General features: G+C 43.8%; 1 protein-coding gene across 1 annotated transcript; it reads left to right on the forward strand.

The window, feature by feature from the left end:
* On the forward strand, positions 1 to 3,365 carry LOC126683289 (uncharacterized). Its single transcript, XM_050379138.2, has 8 exons — positions 1 to 178; positions 265 to 1,001; positions 1,099 to 1,190; positions 1,268 to 1,662; positions 1,750 to 2,010; positions 2,090 to 2,296; positions 2,376 to 2,579; positions 2,657 to 3,365. The coding sequence occupies exons 1-8, from the start codon at positions 74 to 76 to the stop codon at positions 3,278 to 3,280; spliced, it is 2,625 nt and encodes an 874-aa protein (XP_050235095.2). The 5' UTR covers positions 1 to 73; the 3' UTR covers positions 3,281 to 3,365.
* Positions 3,366 to 14,817: the final 11,452 nt, after the last annotated feature.

The raw sequence follows: 14,817 nt of genomic DNA on the forward strand, positions 1-14,817 counted from the left end.
TTATATAGTTGTGCATAATTTGTATATTATTTATATTATATTTCAGTGTTGATAATTAAATAGTTTTGCAGGTATGGCTGACCCTGCCGCGCACGACTACTTCCGTCCTGGACCAGTTCAGGGGGTCCTACTACAGAGCCAGTCTAATCACAGGTCTCAGACTGTTTGGGTGCATCCGGTAAGCAATGTTTTTTTTCTGACATTTTTATGTTTTATCACAAATGTTTTGGCAAAACTAATTTTTGGAAACATGTTTAATTTCAGGGCACTTCTGCGTTAGGCTCTCGTTCTGCAGGGTCGTTTCCCCCGCTACGGAAGCTTCATGCCCGCATTAGAGAGGGAGTCATCCGGACAGGGCTTTCGTACCTCATCGAGATGAGGCAGTACCAGGTGGACATGACGCTGGTCACTGCCCTAGTCGAGCGTTGGAGACCGGAGACACATACGTTTATGTTTCCGGAGGGGGAGTGCACCATCACGCTTCAGGACGTAGCGATCCTTACTGGACTCCCCATAGATGGGGCTCCTATCACCGGTCCTACAGTGTCTGACTGGAACAGTATCACCATTCCCCTTCTTGGGAGACGGTACAAGCCGACCCGTACGGATAATAGCGGACAGGTGAAAGTGTCCTGGTTAAAAACGGAATTTCAAAATTTTGAAAATGTGCTCGCACCAGGTGGACAGGAGCAGGTCGACTGGGCTGTTAGAGCCTATCTTTTGCTTGTCATATGGTCCTTGTGTTTCCCGGATTTGAACAGCGGTAAGATTGGACTGAGGATCCTCCCGTTACTGGAAGACTTGACTAGAGTGCGGACCTACAGCTGGGGATCGGCGACTCTCGCACATCTATATCACGAGATGTGCTTGTCCACTTTGATTTCAGAGCACAGAAAGAACATTGGGGGGGCCATTTGGCTACTGCAGTTCGAGCGACTCAGGCCGTTGAGGCCGAGGTTGAGAGGCGGTCTCATCCAGCAGCACTTACCGTTGGGGGACAGGTATATAATTATTATTAAAAAAATTTATTTCAGTGAAGTTTATTACACATGTTAACTGTTGTAACTACTAACAATTTAAAATATTTGACTTAAGCAGATGGGCAGGTCACCTCAATTTTCAGGACGTTCCTAGACAAAACTTGGCGGCCATGAGATTAGCACTTGATGAGATGCGCTATTCAGATGTGAGTGAATTTTTAAAAATTTAATTTCAGTTTCAAAAGTTATATTTCATAAAAACTAACTTCTATATTGTACTTTGGCAGATCGACTGGCAGCCATACTCCGATCTGATTATCAGTCAGCTACCGTCATATTGTTTCGAGGGTCCCATTTCTGGCGTGCACGCGTCCCACTGATCTACTTCCACATTATCGAGTGGCACCAGCCAGACAGGGTGCTTCAGCAGTTCGGACTAGTTCAGCCTATTCCGGAGGCCCCCTTACAGCAACCCATCATGCATGGCGTCCAATACCGTGGGAGCTCAGACTTCCAGGCGCTTTTCAGTGAGTATATCGCCATCTGGGACTCTAGAGAGAGATATGTGGTACGTGGGCGTGTACTCGAGCATCCGCCGCACTTTCATTCAGAGTACATGGGCTGGTACAGGCTAGTGAGCAGGAGATGGATTACCCATCGCGGGGCTGAGCTCGGTTCTCATGTACGTAGTCATGCTAATATTTTTTTTCATTTACGTATTTTTGTCAATAATGTATAATAACTGACGATTTACGTTGACTTTTTACAGCGCGATACCATGGAGAGGATCCGCTTGCAGTCTGAGGCGGATTCCACTGTTCGGACTTACGCTCGCACTTCTCAGCTAGCCACTAGGGAAGACCGGCGGAACGTCAGCGGGCCACTGCCAGACCCTGCTGTTCCGCCAGACGCTATTCCAGAGATCGATCCGCCGACCGTGGATGTACAGCGCATACGAGGACGTCATAGAGGCAGACCCAGACAGCCAGAGCCGACCCGTGAGATCCCGACAGACCCTTTTCCCCCACCGGTACGTTTCAATTTCAATGTACAATTTAATAATTTACATCCATTAATTAAAGTGACCAACTGGCTTTTTCTTTGTCCAGGTCGTCTTACACGGGGACACAGAGGACTTTATCCGGCGTTATTACGGGTCTGCGCGTGAGTACGGGAGCACCTCTTCGCAGCCCCAGGGGCCACGGGCTTCCTCTTTTTCAGTACCACCTGTTTCTATGCCTTATGTCGACCCATCGTTTGGGCAGACCGCTGGGACGACTCCGCTAGCCACGCAACAGGACCCTCTAGACACACGGGTACGGTTAAATTCCAATTTACATTTTTTTTCTTCTAACATCAGTAACCCTAATTGCATTATTTTTTTTCTTTTTGCAGGTCGATTATCAGGGGAATACCGAGGAGTTCATTCGGCGGTATACCGGGTATACGCAGCACCACGGCAGCACATCTTCGCAGCCCCAGCGCCCACCGACTTCCTCTTTTTCATTGCCGCCTTCTTCTGTGCCTTATGTTGACCCATGGTTTGGGGAGACCGCTTACATTACTCCGCTGGCCACGCCGGACCCTCTGGCCACACCGGTATGTTAGAATTTGAATTTACATTTTTTGAGTTATAACATCAATAACCGTAATTACATAATTTGTTTTTTTTTCAGGTCGATTATCAGGGGAATACCGAGGACTTCATTCGGCGGTATACTGGGTATACACAGCACTATGGAAGCACCTCTTCACAGCCCGAGGCGCCACCATCTTCGTCTTATTCAGTACCGCAAGACTTCTCCACTTACCGTGGTTCCGCTTTTACCCCCTTTCAGCCACCACCCCCGACACAGACACCTCCAGCCCAGCAGTACGGAGGACTATTTGAAGAGAACTTGTCCTATCCTCAAACGCCTGCAGTAGGTAGTTTTAGCCAGCTTCTTCAGGGGTACATTCCACAGTCGCCTTCCTCCTCTCCCCGCCCAACTCAGAGCCCATCGCAAATGCATTTTTCTCTAACTGATGAGTGGGTGAGCAATTTGCAGGCTCCCACACCTCCACTTGGTGATGTTTCTAACATGACGCCTCCTTCATTTTCCCTGGGGTTAGGGAACCCCTCCTCACAGGCTCCTGATGACGAGGATGACGATGTGGTCAGTCCAAGTGGTAGCGACAACAGCTCCGGCCCAGATCTCAGACCTTATCGGCCATTGACTCATACCCAGATGAGTCGGCGTCAGAACAGGGGTCGAAACTTGAGGACACTCTTACGGACCCCAGATAGAACAAACATGTAGTTGTATTTTATAGCTTTTTTTATTGTTGTACACATATTTTTGATTATTTGACTTATTTTAATTTCTTTGTATGGCTTTTTTATAATTATTTACAAAACAGTAAAAACACTTCATAACAATCAAAATCATAAACCCTAAATTTGTTAATCTATTTTTAAAAAGTATAGCATAGCAATGTCGTGTTTTTTACTAAAAGCGTGAATTACTAAAATTTAACCTATAATCAATTAATCAAATACTACATTATTAGGCAAATTTAACTATTAAAATCACTTAATTAAAATAGATCTAACTCAAAATAAATTGGATATTAATATAGTCCGCACCACCGTCTACGACTTTCATTTTTACTCGAACTTTATTCGACATTTGTAAGATCTTCAAAATTAATGTCAAACTTAACTTCTTAAATTTAGATTGGTTCAAACAATAATTACAAATGAAATTTATAAAGTTTGAAAGATCAACTACAATATTCTTTAAATTTGTATTATAAAATAACGCTCGGAAGTGTCCGAAAATAACCCGAAAATAGTTAACGTAAATTACAATTCATTGGTTAAATAATTTTATTTTTTTAAAAAAAAATAAACTGATTGGGCAATTATTGCCCAATCAGCTTCAAATGATTGGGGAGAGAGTAATTAACTCTCTCCCCAATCATTGGGCTGATCCCCAATGATTGGGGATCAGGAACCAGCCCGCCATATGAGATGGCGGGCTGGTAGCTAATTAGGGTGATTAGCTTAATCACCCTAATTAGCTACCAGCCCGCCATCTCATATGGCGGGCTGGTACTAAAAAGCAGTAGCCCGCTATCTCAGATAGCGGGCTGGGGGTGGGAGGCACAAAACCGGAATTTTTGTGTCTATGAGACACAAAAATGTCAAAAACCCTTCCAGAAGTCTGTATTTTTGAGTATGTAAAGAAATAGTACTTTACTCTTAGAGATGCAGTAGATAAGTGTTTTGCAAGTCAGCCTGTAATATATAGTTTTCTGTAAATATAACTTTAATGTTTTAAAGTTTTTAAATGTTTTACGCTAGCCGCGTTTTTATATTTGAGACTGCCAGAGGATATGTATGCCTAGCATGTGTGCTTCTGCATGACACGTATTTATGTATGTCATGCATGACGTTTACGTTTCGCGAAAAATTATTTTACGTTTTTAGGCTTTCTACGGGTTTCGGAGCAACCACTCCCATTCCCTAGCGCTGGTCTCGGCCCATGAGATTGGGTCGTGATAATGTTGGTATCAGAGCATGGTCCAGTTACCATTGCTTATGTCAGAAGAGTGATTGATTTTACTAGGAATCTACTACAGCACATAGGATTTGAATCTTGTCTTTGTTACGTATTCATTTGATTTTTAAACTTTCAGCTTTCCCTTTAGGATGTGAGTCTGTCTTACGTGTGTGTTTGTATGTGATGAGATGCGCGTTTAATACAATATGCATTGCGATGATATGCGATTATGTGGCTAAATAACGCTGTTTGTCTAGGTCAGGATGTCTGACCAACGACAACAAGAAGAGTGAGCTGCCGCTGCAGCGCGAAATGTTATAGAAGGGGCGCATGACGTCCATCCAGAAGCTCAAGATGAGTCTTCTGTTCACGGAGGAGGTGGTGGCCAAGAGGCCCAGGCGCAGGCACCTGGAGTGCAAGCGCAAGCCCAGCAACCTAATGTTGTGGGTTTTGATTTGAACCAGTTTCTTACGGGAATTGCAGCTATGCAAGCCAATCAGGCAGAGGTGCAGAATATGCATCGTGAACAACTACAGCAGCAACAGCTACGCAATGTTGCTTTCACTGACCGAGATATCGTCTTGGCTTATATGCGCCTTAAGCCAACTAAGTTTGACGGCTCAGGCGATGCTCTCGATTTCCTCGAAGAAGTAGAACGTAACGCTTGACGCCTGCAAGCTAATGAGAGACAGACCATCATTATGGTGGAAATGTCAATGAAAGGACTCGCGAAAGATTGGCTTCAGCAGCACATTCATCCAACCATGGACACTATGACCTGGGCTGAATTCGCAAACCACTTTAGAGAATACTTCTTACCGTATGCGGTGACGGAGAGTTATCGTAGTCAGTGGTTGACCTTGAGTAGAGGCAATCGGTCTGTGCAAGAGTTTGTGACGGAGATTACCAGAGTGAGTAGGTTTGCACCAGACCTGACTACAGACCCAGTCAGAGTGAACTCGAGATTTGTAGAGGGTCTAGGAGCTGAATTTGTGAGTCTGACGTCTGATATCGGAAGGACCCTAGTACAACTGATCGATAGCGCTAGGCAAATGGAAGTTTCTCTGATCCTTTTTGGGAAGATTCCCGATCCTTCCAATGTTGCGCCTATGAGAAGTAATGTGTTTCGCAGCGTACAGAGCGCACCTACCCAATCATATGTTAGGAGTCATTCTCGACCCCCATCACGTCAGCAGAGAAATAAGAGAGCTCGGTATGGAACTAGAGTCAGTACTTCAGGCACCGGATTTAGTGCCAGATCGATGAGTGACATGGGAGGCGGAGTTCCTTTATGTCTGAACTGTAATAGGAGACATTATGGCGCGTGCTACCTTACTAGTGGAGCATGATTTAACTGTGGCCAGCAGGGCCATTTTGCTAGAGATTGTCCGAGGCAGATGCCCCAGGGTTTGATGACTACTGTGATGCAGCCTTCTTATCAGCAGCAGAGGACTGCACAGCAGGCAGCATCAGGGTACGATCAGACAGGGAGTACCTTCACTGGCCAGAGAGGCCGTGGTTATGGAAATCGTGGAGGAAGAAATGGCGGAGGACGCGGTACTGGCCAGACTTCACAGGCTGGCGGGAGTCAAGCCAGGGTCTTTGCACTGAATCCTCAGGAGGCTCAGGCTTCCAATGCTGTGGTGCAAGGTACATTTCCTATCGCTTCTCAAGACGCACTAATTTTAATTGATCCGGGCGCTACGCATTCGTTTGTATCACCTAGCTTCGCTAGTAAGTTAGGAGTGCAACCAGCGTACCTTAGGAATCCTTTGTCAGTAGCTACCCCATTCGGTGAGAGTGTGGAAGTTAGTATCGTTTATCTGTCCTGTCCTGTGAGAGTTCAAGGACGAGATTTGTTAGTTGATTTGATTCTACTTGAGGTATTAGCTTTTGATGTCATATTAGGAATGGATTGGCTAGCTCAGCACTATGCCAATGTGGATTGCCGGAAGAAGACAATAACGTTTAACACGCCTGGAATTGAAGTGGTATCAATTCAGGGTGATAAGACGGAATCTCCTACGAGTATTATTTCGGCTATTAAAGCCTGTCGCATGTTAAGGAAGGGATGTCAAGGATTCTTAGCGATAGTACGAGACGTGGAGAAGAAAAGTGTGAACTTAAGTGATGTACCAGTAGTATCGGAGTATCCAGACATTTTTCCAGAGGAATTACCTGGATTACCCCCAGATCGCGAGATTGAGTTTTGTATCGAATTGGCTCCTGGCACGAAGCCAATATCGATACCTCCTTATCGAATGGCGCCAGCAGAGCTCAAGGAGTTGAAAGATCAACTAGAAGAATTATTTGATCGTGGTTTCATCAGACCGAGTGTATCCCCATGGGGTGCACCAGTGCTATTCGTGAAAAAGAAGGATGGATCGCTTCGACTATGTATCAATTATCGATAGCTGAACAAGGTGACGATCAAGAATAAGTATCTGTTACCTAGAATCGACGATTTGTTCGACCAGTTACAAGGAGCGAAGTATTTCTCTAAGATCGACTTGAGATCAGGCTATCATCAGCTGAAAATTCGTGACGATGATGTACAAAAGACTGCTTTTCGAACTCGATACGGACATTATGAGTTTCTCGTTATGTCATTCGGGTTGACGAACGCGCCAGCAGCCTTCATGGACTTGATGAATAGGATATTCAAACCGTACTTGGATCAGTTCGTGATCGTATTTATCGACGATATTTTGATTTATTCGCGTACAGAAGAAGAACATGCTCAGCATTTGCGGATAGTACTACAGACGTTAAGAGAGCATCAGCTTTACGCCAAATTCTCGAAATGTGAATTTTGGCTAACGGAAGTGGCTTTCTTAGGTCATGTGGTTTCACAAAGCGGCATTAAGGTTGATCCGAAGAAGATCGAAGCTGTAATAGAATTGAAGCGGCCTGAATCAGTTACGGAAGTTAGGAGCTTCCTGTGTCTAGCGGGATACTACAGACGATTTGTATAGGATTTTTCAAAGATCACCGTACCTTTGATGAATTTAACTCAGAAGAACGCGAAGTTCAACTGGACAGATCAGTGTGAACTCAGTTTTCTGAAACTGAAAGAGTGTCTGACGACGGCACCAGTCTTAGCATTACCAGAAGGAGCAGAAGGATTCACAGTTTACTGTGACGCGTCAAGAGTTGGACTAGGATGTGTCCTTATGCAACATGGTCGAGTAATAGCGTACGCGTCGCGACAGCTTAAGAAGCCTGAATCGAATTATCCAACGCATGATCTGGAGCTAGCAGCAGTGATTTTTGCGCTGAAGATTTGGAGACATTATTTATACGGCGCCACGTGCGAGATCTTTACAGATCATAAAATCTTGAAGTACATTTTTGATTAACAAGAGTTGAACCTCAGACAGCGAAGGTGGATGGAGTTACTAAAAGATTACGACTGCACGATACAATACCATCCAGGCAAGGCCAACGTAGTGGCAGATGCCTTAAGCAGGAAGTCGGCAGGAAGTCTCGCGCACGTTACAACCACACGGCGGAGACCATTAATCAACGAGATTCACATGATGTTTAGCCAAGGGGGTTGAGTTCGAGATTTCATCTCTCGGAAACCTAATGGCTCAGCTAACGATACGATCGACGTTGATAGATCAGATCAAAGAGTTGCAAGCAGACGACCCTCAATTAAAGCATTAAATTGAAGAAGTTCAACAAGGAAAGAGTCAAGATTTCAGTATCATCAACGGAATCTTGAAATATGGCAATTGAATGTGCGTTCCAGACGTGGAAGATTTAAGACAGAAGATCATGGAAGAGACTCATGGAACGATCTATAGCGTTCATCCAGGTTCCACGAAAATGTATCACGACATCAAGACAACATATTGGTGGAGTGATATGAAGAAAGATATCGCGGAATTTGTGGCGAAATGCCCGACTTGTCAGCAAGTCAAATTGGAACATCAGCGACCCTACGGATTTCTTCAGCCGTTACCTATCCCCGAGTGGAAGTGGGAGCAAATCACAATTGATTTCTTAGTCGGACTACCTAAAACGCAGAAAGGATTTGACTCTATTTGGGTAATCGTGGATCGTTTGACGAAGTTAGCGCACTTCATACCGATCAAGACGACGTATTCGGCAGCAAAATTAGCTCAAGAGTACATCGATAAGATTATAAGCCTACACGGAGTCCCCGTGTCAATCGTTTCAGATAGAGGCTCCGTATTTACCTCTCATTTTTGGAAGAGCTTACAAGACGCGTTAGGAACGCGATTGAATTTCAGCACTGCGTTTCATCCTCAGACGGACGGCCAGTCTGAACGGACGATTCAAACGTTAGAAGATATGCTTCGATTATGCGCACTAGACTTCGAAGGTAGTTGGGATACGTATCTACCTCTAGTCGAATTCGCCTACAATAATAGCTATCACTCGAGCATCGAGATGGCTCCGTACGAAGCGTTATACGGGTGTAAATGTCGATCCCCTATCTGTTGGGATGAAGTCGGCGAACGGAAGCTTACTGGAGCAGAGATCATCCAAATTACGTCAGAAAAAGTACCGCTGATAAAGCAACGTCTGAATACTGCTTCCAGTCGACAGAAGAGTTACGCGGACCCCAAGAGAAGGATATCGAATTTCAGATCGGAGACTACGTGTTTTTCAAAGTATCACCGATGAAGGGATTTCGGAAAGAAGGGAAAGTTGGCTCCGAGATACGTCGGACCATATCATATCATAGAACGTATAGGCTCAGTTGCCTACAAGCTGGATTTGCCACCAGAGATGTCGCAAGTTCATCCTGTCTTCCATATTTCCATGCTCCGGAAATATGTACCAGACCCTTCTCGAATAATTCAACCACAAGCGGTGGATGTCAGCGAGGAACTGACATACGAAGAGCGGCTAGTGCAGATTGTCGACACGCAGATACGACGATTGCGAACGAAGAGGATTCCAATGGTGAAAGTTCTTTGGAGAAGTCAGTCAGTAGAAGAGTGAACGTGGGAGACAGAAGAGGATATGAGGCAGAAATATCCATATCTGTTTACTCAAGGTACGTGGCTAAATTTTAAATTCGAGGACGAATTTATTTTAAGGGGGGGTGAATGTAATACCCCAAAATATTTTAAGGTAATTACGTCGTGCCACGTGTCGTGATTTCAGATAAATTAAATTAAGGAGAATTTAATTTAATTATATCGGGAATTTAGAATAAATTTTAATAAGTCAATTAGTGGGATTTGAGGATATAACTTTGAAAATTAATATAAAATAAATTATAAATCCCGTAACGATTATTATTTCGCCAAAGGCCGCGAAATAATATATATTATTAGTGGTAAAAGTTTCGAGTCGATCGGAGATCGTTTAAAATTTGGACGCGGATAGGTTTTGGACTAAATTGAAACTTTTGAAAAGTTTCAAGGACCAAAGCGCAAATTGACCATATATACATAAGAATCCTTCACTTTGAAGAATCCAGAAACCTTCAGATCATCTTTTCATTTCCTTCGCTCCGTTTCATAGGATCCGTTGCTCGATTCCGTTTCTCGTCAGTTTCCGACGTTCTATAACTCCAAACGATCGTATTTCGACGGGTAATCACGGTAAGATTGACGTTTTACCGTTTCGTTGAATATATTTTGAGTTATATCGATTTAAAATTTTAGGCCACGAAACGAATATATCGTTTTAATCGATATTAAAATTGGATTATTGTGTTTTAGAGTTAGATTATGCGTTTAGGATGTGTTTGGGCGTTTTCGGATCGAAAGCACGTCGAAAAAGTCGGATTTTCGAGTTCGGGTGTGCGGCGTGCCCGTGAGGCGGGTGTGCGCCCGCATACGCGGGCTATGCGCCAGCATAGCGGGGCATGCGCCCGCATACAATGCGGGCGATGCGCCCGCATATGGGGGCAACGTGCCCGCATAGGCGGGCGACGCGCCCGCATATGCGGGGTGTGCGCCCGCATATGCGGGGTGTGCGCCCGCATAGGCGGGCGACGCGCCCGCATATGCGGGCCACACGCCCGCAACCCGCTCGAGTTGGCAATTCGGCCGCACATTAATTTTTATTGATCGACCTAGTTTTGAGAAAAATTTGATAAACACGCATATCGAGATTTGAAATCAATTAGTACTCGATTAAGTATCGATTAATTTTAGACGTTAACCTAACGAGGTTAAACGAGAATTGATTTAGAAGTGATATTTATCCATAAACGAGTTTGATACCGTTTATCGGGATAATCACGTGAGAAGCACGACGGTTAATAAAAGTTTAATATATCGAGTCTCGAGTCTAAAGTCAATCTTAGAATAGGATTCTAATACCAGTCAAATGTTTTAAAAATTGTTTTAGATCTGGCGAGGCAAGAAGCAGCTGGGCCAGTAGTTCGGGAAGCTTGACGTTCTAAAGCCCCGACGTATTTTTGGATAACCGTTTTCTGTGAGTTTATACGATTTGCTTTTAAAGTATTTATTTAAGCAATTATATTATATTGCTTTATATTTAAACTGCATGTTTTATATGCGAAACGTTTATATGAATTGCGCATATGCTTGATTTGAAACCAGTATTGATCTGATGGAACGTGCTACCTATTGAGCGGTAATAGGACTGTGTGATCACCAGTTTTGATTTGATACAGCTATGAGCTGATTATGATTACGAAATTTGAGATTTGAGGTATAGTTCGATACGAGCAAGCACTCGGCTACGGTGTAGCCTGGAGTCCCCGTATCTAGTGGGTTGGACCCACCAGTGAGTTGGACTCACAATTTGATATTAATGATTGGGTTATTTGATTGATAATTAGTATGTTTGAGGATTAAAGTTTCAGTCAGATCTCGTACTTGGCTGCATACGATTGAATATCGTTTTATATTTTGTTTGAATACTTATTAGTAAATGTATGAACTCACTCAATATATCCCAATATACTGACCCCTCACAGATTTCCTTTCAGGATAAAGACGCTTTGAGGCAACGGACTTCTATCCTACTTCCAGAAGTCTGTATTTTTGAGTATGTAAAGAAATAGTACTTTACTCTTAGAGCTGCAATAGATAAGTGTTTTGCAAGTCAGCCTGTAATATATAGTTTTCTGTAAATATAACATTAATGTTTTAAAGTTTTTAAATGTTTTACGCTAGCTACGTTTTTATATTTGAGACTGCCAGAGGATATGTATGCCTGGCATGTGTGCTTCTGCATGACACGTATTTATGTATGTCATGCATGACGTTTACGTTTTTAGGCTTGCTACGGGTTTCGGAGCAACCACTCCCATTCCCTAGCGCCGGTCTCGGCCCATGAGATTGGGTCGTGAAAATCACCTGGAATCCTGAACTCGACTGACTTCCCTCAACAGTCAATAGAAGCATAATGGCGCGACAGCCAATCCATCCCCAAGATGACATCAAAAGAAAGATCGTCAAGCACAATCAAATCAGCACATAATTCTCTCCCCTGAATAACCACTGGACAAGAAGGATAAACAACGTCCACTACTACACCTTCAGACATAGGTGTAGAAACAGCTAGAGGTTCACTCAAAACAGATGGTGCCATACCCAATTTCCCAGCAAAACATGTAGACACAAACGAATGGGTTGCACCCGCATCAAATAATACCAAAGCATCAGTAAAAGAAATCGGAATGGTACCTTGCACCACAGAATTTGATGCCCAGTACCATAACTGTTGGAACCTCTACCGCCATTACCACGGCCACCAAAACCCCTACCACCAGAACCATGGCCCCACTGGCCACCAAAAGATGCTGCAGGTTGAGAGTACCCTACAGACTGTGTAAACGCAGGTCTCTGCTGCTGATAAGATGACTGCGCCACACTGGAGTTAGACATCTGCTGCCTAGATGTCGGACACTCCCTGGAAAAATGACTCAGCTGGCCACAAGAGAAACAACCTCCAGGAGCTAAATGACACTGACCATAGTGCTTGCGTCTGTAATTGTGGCAGAACGGAATGTTCGATCCACCACTTTACCCGCGTCCTGAAACACGGTTACTCCCACTGCTACTGGAGCTTTACGGAGCACTTCTAGCACTATGACTCCCTTTGTTGTGAGTACGGCGACTCCCCTTATTGGCCTGAGAAGAGCCACTGTAGTAGTTCCCACTACCATGCTGCACTGGGTCCTGTTGCCCCCCACTAGGAACATCACTCTTTCCCTTCTGATTCTGGAAAGGGTCAGAGATCGTCCCAAACTGAATCAACGAATTCTCCATCCGTCGAGCACTGTCCACTACCCGAGCAAACTCCATGTCTGCCCCTATCAGCAAAGGAAGAAATTTCGAGCCTAAACCCCTGATATAGCGGTCGTTCACTTGCTCACGATCACCCTGTAGATCTGTAGCAAACCGCCCCAAACGGACACTCTGTAGTTTAGTCTGTCACTGATCTATCCCCTTTCTTCAAACTTAGCAGTTTCTCTCTGAAATTCTCAGTAACAGAGAAAGGTAGATAGTAACCTCTGAACCTTGTCACAAAATCAGCCCAAGATCATGTAGTCATCTCTGGCCTGATGTTATTGCGAAGCCAGTCCTTAGCTGGACCCTTCATCGACATCTCCACAAGCATCACTGATTGACGATCGGTAGCTTGAATTCTCTGACTATTGTACTCAAATGCTTCCAAAAAGTCAAGAGCATCCCCAGTACCATCAAAAGAAGTCGGATTCAACTTCGTGTAGGTCATCACCATCTCTCTGTCTTTCGGAATGTGACCGACACCAGCAAGTCCACCCATACCAGCTACAGCACCAGCCTGAGGTTGTTGTTGCTGCGCTAACTGACCCAGTACAGTACACTGATTATGCAAAAGAGCCTGGTTGTTCTGCATCTCGACAATACCAGCTAAGAAAGTAGTGAAGTCGAACGCCTACATATTCGGTGCCTGTTGCACCCCCGGTGCCTGCTGCACATTCGGTGCCTGAACACCTACTGCACCACGTCCTCTAGCTCCACCTCTACCAGCACCAGCTCCTCTGCCTCTACCTCTGCCAGCACCTCTACCTCTACCATGTCCAGCATTGGCCGGAACTGGTGGTACGTTCAGATTGACTTCCATGGAAATCGCATCATCAGCCACATCTTCTTGCTCTGCCGCAGCACGAGCACGAGTACGAACAACATTGTCCATATCCTAAGGATTGAACAAAAACAATTTAAATAATACATAATTCATACCCAAGTATGAAACAAAACAAGTAACAAATTAGAACAGGATTAAAATATTCACCCAAGTGAAATAGCCTTAACAAATAACAGCATCAAATCAACATATAATGACTGACTCGATGCAATCCTATTGGTGTAGGCATAATATTTTAAAAATTAAAAGATGACGTTTTTAAAGACATGACAGAAACCTATATCCGCAGTAGTTCCTAAGACACAACCATACTTAACAGAGTAAACACATAGCAAGTAAATGGCCTTGGTTTGAAACCAAAGCTCTGATACCAAGTTTATCATTACCCATTTTCATGAATCGCGACCGGCGCTAGGGTATGGGTAATGTAGTACCAAAACCCGTAGCTAGCCTTTCAATTAACATTTAAACACATAAACATGCAGAAAACCAATGCTCGGGGGCAACCGAGACTTCAGCCTAAATCTAGCAGTTATAATATTCAATAGTAAATATAACATGCATATCCAATTCACAGTCTAAAATAAATTTATCGAAAACCAATGTAAATAATATAACATGCCAAAGCAATAAATCCAGTCGAACCAATTCGACAAAATTTATAATAATAATAAAGACGTCTAGTTACTACTGCGGTCTAAGAATAAAACAGTTTTACAGTTTATCAAAAATAAATGGAACCTCCGAGGAAAAGTAAATACGAAGATCACCAGACTCTCTCAGATCATAACCCTGGGGAAAATTGGGAAAATAACGGGGTCAGATATACTGAGATGAGTTTATACCACTATCTACATTTATTAAGTGGAAAACCTTTGAAACCGTTTAAAACATTTAATAAAGATATTACGAATAATAGTTGGAACCCTAATCCATAATTCTAAATAAACAATATAATCTAATAGGTTTGGTCCCGAGAGCTGAGCTACACCGAGTTACCACTGACCACACTTATACCAGAGTCCCGAGAGCTGAGCTACACCGAGTTACTCTACCTGGTCCCGAGAGCTATGCTCACACCGAGTTACCACATTTCCATATATAACTTACCCAGATCAATACCGGTGCGCACGCAGTCCTAATGATGCCCATTAGGTAGCATGTTCCAACTAAGAGCCATAATATAAAAACAATTC

The sequence above is a fragment of the Mercurialis annua genome, linkage group LG5, assembly GCF_937616625.2.
Source record: "Mercurialis annua linkage group LG5, ddMerAnnu1.2, whole genome shotgun sequence".
In the NCBI taxonomy this organism is placed as follows: domain Eukaryota; kingdom Viridiplantae; phylum Streptophyta; class Magnoliopsida; order Malpighiales; family Euphorbiaceae; genus Mercurialis; species Mercurialis annua.

Coding starts and splice junctions, on each gene's coding strand:
- LOC126683289 (XM_050379138.2), top strand. CDS start 74: ATGGCTGACCCTGCCGCGCACGACTACTTCCGTCCTGGACCAGTTCAG. Junction 179..264: donor AGACTGTTTGGGTGCATCCG/GTAAGCAATGTT, acceptor GTTTAATTTCAG/GGCACTTCTGCGTTAGGCTC. Junction 2,011..2,089: donor CAGACCCTTTTCCCCCACCG/GTACGTTTCAAT, acceptor TTCTTTGTCCAG/GTCGTCTTACACGGGGACAC.